Below are 9,786 nucleotides of genomic sequence, written 5' to 3'. Positions count from 1 at the left end.
CGCCGCGCCTGGCGGCGCTTGCCCTTCTTCCCGAGACTGCCGTGCGGAGCTCCTCGCCTGTGAGCACCGTGTACATAAACCGTGGTCCCGTTGCGCCTCTGGGTGGCTTTGTTTGTTTGTGGGTTGTTTTTTTTTTCTTTTGGAAATGGGTTACCTTCTTCATCCTTTTAGCACACCTCCGAGCAGCTTTGAGCATTTTTGGCCACTGCTGTCTGGTTAGGTGTTGCTTCTGAAGTACGAGGTCTGCGTATGGGTAGAGAAGTGAGATGTCTGAAGCTGATTCCACCACAGACACACACCTTTTCCTTGAAATACTGGATTGGAAACCCTGTGCTGTAATAAAATGGGTTAGTGTATATGACCAAGAGTAACAATGTGTGAACTTGTTCTTGTAATAAACCGTGCTAGTAACGTAGCTTTTGGCTACCGTAATTGCACATAACCGCTTTGTAACCACACACGTCTTAGACTGACATGAAACTGCGAGTGGTACTTACGGTAGAAGTAACTACAGCAGTGCAGTGTGAGAGCTTTAAATGTTGGAAAAGAGAAACTGTGATTCAGTAGCTCTATGTACGCATAGTATTTTTGCTCAATGCGTGGTCGTTGAGCTTTTCTGGATTTATTACTGACATGTAAGTTCTCCCTCAGGTAAACTTAAAGTTTCAGGCTTTCTGCATATCTTAAACTAGATTTGAAATTGCTTTGATTTAGTGTATTTCATTCATGAGCTAATACAGTATTGATGTTTATTGCACAGCATTAATGCGAACTTGCTTTATGAGTGTATGTTCAATATACATACAAACGTGCTATATGAGTATATACAAGGGGTGAGTTGGTGGAAAATCACAACGTAGGATATGATTTCATTCTCCCCATTCCGTGTATGTGATTTCTAAAAGATAGATACATTGTGTTTTTATAAATGAATATGAAAAACATTTTTGGGAGTAGTTTTTTGTGTTGCTGAGCCTTAAGTTGTTCTCTGTTGAAAAAGCAGGGCAGCATTCTTGAAATAGAAAATATGAACCTGATTTTGAACAGCTAATTAATTTTGTGTACTAGACTCTATAGGTAGTCCTGGGTGGGTGGTTGTGGGTTTGTTTGTGGGGGAAGTGTTGCCTCCTCAAAGTAAAAGTAAAAATCAGTTCTTGTAACTTCACAGATCTCAAAACCTGTGAAGAACAGTTTGGTTTTTTATTTTCCCCTGAATTTAACTTTTTTGTGAAGTTTTAAAATGCAGTGTTTAAGGGACAGAACTAAGTCTGTCATATTTCCTAGGTGGAGAGCATTTATCAAGAGCATTTGTCATGAGGTATTAATTGCCTGCCTCCTGAGCTTTGCAAATCGGTGACAACTGATTTGCACAGAGGAGTGTTTCCTCCTACAGTAACCAAAAAAACCGAAGTAAATGCATCTTACTGAATACCTACTTAATTTAAAGCTTGTGGAGTTAGTTCTATGGAAAAAATATTATTATTTTCAAGCAGCTGAGTCCTGGTGATGGCGATTCACTCTTGTCTCTGGTTTTCCCCAGCTAGACATTTGATATGAGAGTCAATAATTTTTTTTTGGTCAGTGTTGTATATCATATATAATAAAGATCAAAATACAAACATCTGAATGGGGGAATGGCATTCACGTGAGCTACTTTACATTTTCACATGGAGAAATATACAGGCTGCTTGAAAAATGAAGTTGTTTGTGATCTTTTGTTGGAGTGTTGACATAAAGCTTAACCTGTGAGGTAGACACACAAAAGTGGGATTGTGTATATGCAGATAAAGACAATTTTTTTTTTTTTTGGATCCCTGAACAGTGATTAGGTTAATTGTAACACTGCAAATGTTTTCTTATTCTATTTAAATTATTTCCGTAATTTAGAAAGTAGAGGTAGCTAATGTTGTCTTAGGCTTCGTGTTCATCCATTTAGTCTTAGCTGCCTGGCCTTTTGGGGGGGATAGTTTGTCTGCTTTCCTCCAAAGCTTATCCATTTGAACTGTGTTTTTTCCCCTTTTGTTGTTTGTGTCTGCCTTCGACAGACTTTTAGAAATTCTTGCGGTTGGGAGGAGGAGCAAAGAAATCCTGACCACACAACCAGTCTTTGTCAATAAAGAAATTTTGGGAAAATATTTTTAAGTTTTCTTTTTCTTCCTTTTTCCTTTTTTTCCCCCTTTTAATTTTTGAGGCATTTTGGACCTCTGGGAACTCTTCCTTTCTGGCAATTGTAAATGATTTTTGCCTTTGTGTCAGGGATATGCTGTTTAGTCTTCTGCATGTCTGCCAAATCTATTTGTTAAGCAAGCGATGTGAAGAGTTATGGCAATATCAGAACAAAGCACTTCGAAATATGCGAAGCAGAGAATCCCGATATGACAAAGCATTAGATGAAAGTGCAGTTTAAAGGCTCCTTAGCCCCTGTGTCTGTAAGGCCTAAACTACATACACATAGGAAACTTTGATTTGATATACCCTAATTGTGGTCAGTTTTGTAGTACTGATTATCTTTAACGTTTTTAATGTGGAGAACTGTTGCAAAAAGCATTGATCATGAGACTTAATTACTTTCTTAGACTATATTTGAATAATTTTAATGTTGTCTTCCTTTTTTTTTCCAGAATGGTGAACACACGTAGAAGATTATCAGAACTGTGTAGAATTTGCGTTTGATTTGAGCTTCTAGGGGTGCTCATGATGGAGAACCAGCAGATTGTCTTGGGTAGCCGGGATGGTGGGACTGTGTCTGGTGCGGCACCTGCTTTTTTTGTCATCTTGAAACAGCAGCAGGGAAACGGTAAAGCTGACCAAGGAATCCTAGTAGCAAACCGTGATGCTTGTGCTCTTGCCAGCACTGTATCAACTCCAGTAGAATCCAAAGTCAAGACCTGCCTCCCAGCTGACTGTGTCTCGGGAGGTATTACCGTCACCCTAGATAACAACAGTATGTGGAATGAATTCTACCATCGCAACACAGAGATGGTTCTGACGAAACAGGGGAGGCGCATGTTCCCGTACTGCCGATACTGGATTACAGGCCTGGATGCCTGTCAGAGGTACATCTTAGTCATGGACATATCCCCTGTGGACAATCACCGATACAAATGGAATGGCCGTTGGTGGGAACCCAGTGGGAAGGCAGAACCACATGTTCTCGGGCGAGTGTTTATTCATCCAGAATCCCCTTCCACTGGCCAGTACTGGATGCACCAGCCGGTGTCTTTCTACAAACTCAAACTTACCAACAATACCCTGGACCAGGAGGGTCATATAATCTTGCATTCTATGCACCGTTATCTGCCGCGGCTTCACTTGGTGCCTGCAGACAAAGCCACTGAAGTCATTCAGCTCAATGGCCCGGATGTCCATACATTTACTTTTCCACAGACAGAGTTCTTTGCAGTTACAGCCTACCAAAACATCCAGATTACCCAGCTGAAAATAGATTACAATCCTTTTGCTAAAGGATTCAGAGATGATGGGTTGAATAGTCGACCTCAGCGTGATGTGAAACAAAACCGTAACTCAGGATTGGAAGGAAGTGATGTTTTTAACACTGCTAGCATTTGTGCTCGCCCTGCTGAAGTTGATGCCTTAGATTTGCATCAGAGAAGTTTAGATTCTTCATTCACTAGTCAAAACCCATCAGACGTTGATCTGGACAAAGAGCCCTTTAATGCAGAAAGGGACTTCCTGGGTTTCCTGGACACTGACCTGTCTTCAGGTGATATGCCCAAGCTAAAACAAGAAGTCTCTGAAAGGTGGGTTAACATTCTGTTTTTAGTACAAATACTGGTTGAGTGGATGTTTGGTAAAACATTAAATAATACGATGTGCAGTATACAGGTTTACAGCTAAAGGTTGCCTGTCCTGAAATGGCAGTACACTTAGTATTGTTATTTAAAGTTTTTCTGTACGTAAACAGTCATTTATTACTCTGAACTTTCTGATGTGTCTGAGGAGCGTAAGGGTTTGGAATTTTTTCCTGTGTTGCTTTGACTCCCTACAAAGAGGTGTTGAGGGATTTCTCTTAACCCTCGTAGCATTTTAAAAGACTGTATTTAATTTGTTTTTGGAGTTTTAGAGCACGTTGCAGTCATAAAAACATTGCCTTTCTTTTTAGGGTGTCTTACCACAGTGACACACTGTCTCTAAATCTTCAGTTTTCATTAGCGGATGGGTGAGGATGTGTGCTGTGGTGTGTATGAGTGTTTAGGTTGGGTGTATGTAGGCAGTTGTAACTGGCAACACGCCACTGTTTTGACAATAGCTGCTTCTGTGAATTCTTTTATTCCACAAAGTAGTATGAGATAGCTTGCCTGTGGGTAGTCAGTTGCCTCGTGTTTGCTGTGAGATGAGAGAACCTGCATCTAGGGGAGTATATCAGAATAACTGTTAGACTGTTCAGACCTTAGTTTACTCTCTGGTGTTTTTATGTCTACATACATATCCAGTAGTGCCTTGTAGAACCATTCTTTTCCTTGGACACGTCTGTAGTAAAGCAATCTAGCATACACTGAGAGTGTACCCACTGTATGGAACCTGCTAACCAGTAGGTGTTCGGCTTGGTAAAGCATGTCTGGCAAAATTTTTATTTTACTGCAGTTTGATTTAGTTTGCCAAAATCTAAGCAATAGAATAGAGCATGTTTAGTGAATAGTCAATCTGTGTCAAAGGATGCTAGAAATACTTTGAACCTGAAGGCTGTATTACTATACTACTTCAGTGTGTTTTCGAGATCTGCTCGGTTGTTGTTTTCCTTACAGAAAGCAGCTCCTTGCCTTATGAGTAACGGAAAAACTTCAAATTACAAAGTTCTCCATTCTTTGAGACTTTATGGAGCTTAGTTGTAATAATTCCTAAGAGTACTAGGATAGTTTGGGGATCTAGAGTGTCCTAACCTTTCTTTTGCAATATTTTCCAATGTCTGTGTATTAGGAAAAAGAATGTCTTCTGGATTTATTATATTCTCCAAAAAAATTGTTGTAAATTCTAGAGAAACCCATTTTGAAAAGTGAAAGTACACTGATCACTGATTTCAGAGAGGATTCCTTTAGTTTTGAAGAATACAGCATGGAGAAGTGTTCAGATAACTTTGCATTGTGGAAGTAAAACTCTGAAAGTGATTACTGGAAGGTTTATTTTGTCTTCAAAGTGATTATTTTTTTTTTTTTTTTTTTTACTCCTTGGGGTCAGCTGCACTTGAAAAAGTTAAAATTTCGGTAATTTTGTTTACCTGAAGAAGGTCATTGAAGCAAATTATTTGGACAACTGTTTGAATTGAACAGCGTGGGATTTTTTTTGCTTCCCTTCTTTCCCGAGGAATAAACCCCATTGTTTTAAGGACTCAAGGACCTTCCCTAAACAGATAATGCAAATTGGCAAACTTAGTTTCTTTTGGTCCAAAGTATGTTTGATGGTTTCCCTGGATTCACCTTCAAGACAGTTTAGTTCTGAGATGTGCTAAAGGCTGCACAGACAGGGAAAGACTGCAAAGGATTTTTCTGTGTTCTGGTCTTGGAAGCATCTATCACTTGCTGAGTGAGTGTTACCACAATCCCTGAACTCCCTTCACTCTTTGTCCTTAATTTTATGTTTTTGTAATCTATGTGAAAACGTCAGATTCTGTACTAGGAAACAGAAAAATTGATCTCATCCAAGATAGGGCTGTCTTTTTATGGAGTTTTTCAGATCATTAGTTCTCCTTTTTCCTTCAGATCTGTTCACAGTGTTTTCATGCCCTGCAGTTGAGATGCGTTCATAAATATGTCAGCCTTTCAAGGACAGTGTTGAGCGAGCAGCATTTTTCTTTGTGAAACTAGACACATTAATATTTATGTATTAATGAAGTACGGGCACTTTTTTGGGACAGGCAAGCTAATACTAGTAGTTGATAGGCACTGTCTTGCTTTTAGGCAGGGTTTAGATTTGGGCGAGAGTCAGACATTGAGAACTGCTGCCTCTCAGATAATGCTCACTAAAGGAAATGGAGTTCCTAGTGCTGTAGTGTGTGGTATTTCCCACTGATGTCCAATTCTTCTGACATTTTTGAGAATGGAACTATGTAAAAGTTCACATAAGCTGGAGAATAATTTTGATCTTGAGTTTTTAGTGCTCTTTGGAAATAAAGGACTATTTTCTTTATACAAAGTTTTCTTTCTGTGACCTGGTAGTATGTTTAGTTTAATAAGGTGTATTGTGAAGAAAATAAATATTTGATTTGAGTTGTAGACACTTATACCCGAAACCACTCAGATATTGGGGCCATGGAGGGAACCAGGTTAACGTATCCTTTTCCCTTTCCAAGGTCTTTTGAATTTCCTGCTTCAAAAATAAAAATACTGTGGAATTTTCGATGTTCCAGTAGTCCTGCTTTTCTAATTTAGTTGTCTTGTGTTTAGTCCAACAGTTTGCTTTTCTTCCCTCCTTGTCTTCCTTTAGGAAGAAGAAGGCTCACATCCTTCAAATCTCAGCCACAGATTGCTAGATTAATTCCAAAAGAAATCAGATTTTTTTTCCCTGGTATATTTTAAAATAGTCTACCAAAAAAAAAATACACCCATCTCACTACTTTCATTGAACAAGCAGCTAAATGGTTTTTAATTTGGCAAAACACAAGCAAGCCTGTCATTGGAGCGTAATTGGTGGTGCTGTTAGTCTTCAGTATCTAATGCATGGTTAGGTTAATACTCAGACTTTGTGGAAGATGGGGCATAATTCAGTAGGGTATTAGTATTCCATAAGCATTTGAACAATAGTTAAATGTAGGAGTTGTCTGTATGTGGGTTTTAGTAAAATCATTTAAACTGAAGTGCATTAAGAACTCACTTGGCTTCTTATTTGCGTGCCCACTGGCTTTAGTATGGTGACTTAATGAGATACACAGCAAACTAAGGCCGCTTCGGAGCATTTAAAACACGATAGCTTAGCATGAGTTCATGCTGAGGCTCAAACAGGAAAAAGTGCAAATGTCACACTGACACTATGAGGGAAGGAAATTTTGCTGCTGCCTTCAGATAAGAAGTTGAATTGTTTCTAATGAGGGAATTTTTTTTGGGGGGGTGGCGGGAGGGCATGTTTCTAAAAATACAAGCTTGTAAATGACAGTTTATTTAGCAGCCTTGTGTCTTGGAGCATTTTGGAAATTTTTTTATGTTGTCAAGTATTATGGGAGATGATGGACTTTTGGTAAAGGAAAAGATTTGATAAAGATCTTGTGTTGTGTTTTGGTTTTGTTCCCTCTCTTCCACCCCAGCCCCATTGCTAGCAGTTATGAAAGCAGTTCCCGTGTGGCATCCCCATTGGACCCAACAGGACACTTTAATGTAGTCGTTAAAGAGGAACCAGTAGATGACTATGACTACGAGTCAAATATTTGCACTCAAGAAGTAAGTGTGAAACAGGAAGACACGGATGAAGAAACTGATGAGTATTCCAACACCGACGATGACGATCCCATCCTACAAAAACACTTGATGAGACGCAGTGAAACAGATGGAATTGATGGAGAATTCATATCTAGGAAGCGTGTGCTAACCAGTCCTTCAGGTGTTGCCAAAGCAAAGATGTTAAAACTGGATAGTGGAAAGATGCCTGTGGTCTATTTGGAACCTTGTGCAGTCACAAAAAGCACAGTGAAGATATCTGAGCTGCCACAGACCATGCTTTCCTCTGGCAAGAAGGATAAATCCCCTTTGAGTGCAATACTGGACTCATTGCCTGTGTGTTTTGAAAATCAAAAAGGCTCTTGCTCAGGCGCAGCCACTGTGACTGAGGAGTTAGTTATGAAAAAACAGTCTCTTGGAAGTAAAATGTCACAGAAATACTCTTCAATCAGAGAGACCCATTGGGCACTACCTAAATCACCTAATTTTAATCTCAGGGGCTCAGTAGGTTGTCACTTTACAGCCAAAGAGATTAGTGGAAGAAAAAGGCCTGGCATACTGAAGAATTCTATGTCCCTGAAAGGCTCTGGTAGCAATCAAAACACCTTATCATCAGTTACAACTAAAAGAGGGAGGCCACGGAAACTGAAAATTTCCAAGGCTGGTCGACCACCCAAAGGTATAGGGAAAACTGTAATAACGAGCAAGAACATCTCTCTGGGGCCTGGGAGTATCCTTCCAGATGTTAAGCCAGATCTTGAAGATGTCGATGGAGTCCTCTTTGTGTCCTTTGCGTCAAAGGTAAAACATAACCGTTCTGAGTAAAATTCAAAACCTTTTATAATGTCTCATTTTTAAGCCCTTTGTACTTAAAAGCTGAAGGTGTATTTTCTTTTAAACTGAGCTTTGAGATTGATGGCCTCTTCCCAAATCTGTTCTTATCTTGTCCCTATGTTAACCATAACATTTTCTTACTTTGTGGCAGCTTGGGGGGGGAACAGTGGGATCTAGAGTTCTGCATAAAAGAATGCATACGCATTTATTAAAGTCTCATATTTTTGAATATTTTGGTGATAATTTGATGTGGCCTAGTTTGATCTAAGTCACTGTTTAAAAATATCTTATACTTACCCAAGGCTCTTTTTTTAATGTAGGAAGCTCTTGACATTCACACTGTTGATAGAGCTGGAGGAGAAGAGTCACAGAATCTTCAGGCTCCCTTGTTGACTACGAATGATCCAGGTATCATTTTTGTATATTTTTATAAGTGGCTGTTTCCTGCAATAAGAGAGTTTGTGAGGGCACACGAGAAAATTAATTGTTTCTGTCTTTTTTTTTTTTTGTGAGTAGACTGTCAAGCAAGAATACAGGGACTGGAAAAGGAGTTGATGGAAGAGCTGAAGACCTTGAGACATAAGCAAGTAATACATCCTAGCCTTCAGGAAGGTAAGCAGGCAGTGTACATATTGTTGCACCTGGTTGTATATTATACTTAATCACACTGGGCTGCTGATTTCCTACTGGATATAATACTGTGTATTCCCAATACAGCTGGGATTTGATTTTTTAATTTTTTTTCAAATGTAGGAAAGCATACAGGTATGTATGTACACATGTGAGAGTAGAAAAGGAAATTTGTGTGAAGCTGTCTTGTTTCCCTCTTGCCACTCATGACAATGAGAGAGAATCTGTGGCGTCTGACTTTGTTGTTGTTGTTGTTGTTCTTAGAGGCTTTAAAAATCATTTTAGCTGGCCAGTAAAGGTGTTTGTTTTCACACATTTGTGTTGCAAAATAGAAGAGGTGAAGGAGGCAAAAGATGAATCCTGAATCTTCAACAGCAGAGCAAGAGGCTGCTTGTCATTATATACCTCTTGCAGAAGATGCTGAGCCTTCAAACTTCAGGCAGTGCCTGTTTTGTAATGAGCTAATCCTGTTGAGAGCAGATAGAGTGATCTTACTTCTCCGTAGAAAATTTCCTGTTTGAGTCCATATTTGTTTCAGTCACCATACATCCGGGTCACAGCAGAACTTAATGTTCTCTCTACCAATGATGTTGAAAATCTTCAGCAGTACTAGTCCTGAGACCGATGGCATTAACGTAGGCATCAGAGCAGATGATGAAGAAATTGATCTGAATGGAAGCATTGTACTTCATGCTCTTGAGGTTCTGGCCCTGAATTTTTCAAACATGAAACTGTAATGCTGTAGGGTTTGAGACTCTGAATAGTGATCTTGACTCTGATGCTAGTTATTTTAGGTCCTCACAGACCTGCTACTGTGAAGAACCCTGGATTATATTTAATGGTTGATGCATGGGATGTGATGAGAACTAACCTGTCATTTTTTGTAACCATTTAAAGGGATGTCTTTGCACCTTGCTAGTGTTGAGCTGGCATTCCT

The 9,786-nt window shown here is 39.4% G+C and overlaps 1 protein-coding gene across 1 annotated transcript in view; it reads left to right on the top strand.

The window, feature by feature from the left end:
- The first annotated feature begins 2,624 nt into the window (after positions 1-2,624).
- MGA (MGA, MAX dimerization protein) overlaps positions 2,625-9,786 on the top strand; it is a 46,074-nt gene continuing 38,912 nt past the window's right edge. Inside the window, exons 1-4 of the mRNA XM_010144735.1 lie at positions 2,625-3,761; positions 7,256-8,186; positions 8,540-8,627; positions 8,736-8,831. Coding sequence (XP_010143037.1) covers positions 2,695-3,761; positions 7,256-8,186; positions 8,540-8,627; positions 8,736-8,831 — 2,182 coding nt within the window. The 5' untranslated portion in view covers positions 2,625-2,694. The remainder of the gene's footprint in view (positions 3,762-7,255; positions 8,187-8,539; positions 8,628-8,735; positions 8,832-9,786) is intronic.

Source organism: Buceros rhinoceros, unplaced genomic scaffold (assembly GCF_000710305.1).
Source record: "Buceros rhinoceros silvestris isolate BGI_N320 unplaced genomic scaffold, ASM71030v1 scaffold33781, whole genome shotgun sequence".
In the NCBI taxonomy this organism is placed as follows: Eukaryota; Metazoa; Chordata; class Aves; order Bucerotiformes; family Bucerotidae; genus Buceros; species Buceros rhinoceros.
The sequence above is the reverse complement of the archived record's forward strand: the minus strand, read 5'-3'. Positions and strand labels throughout refer to the sequence as shown.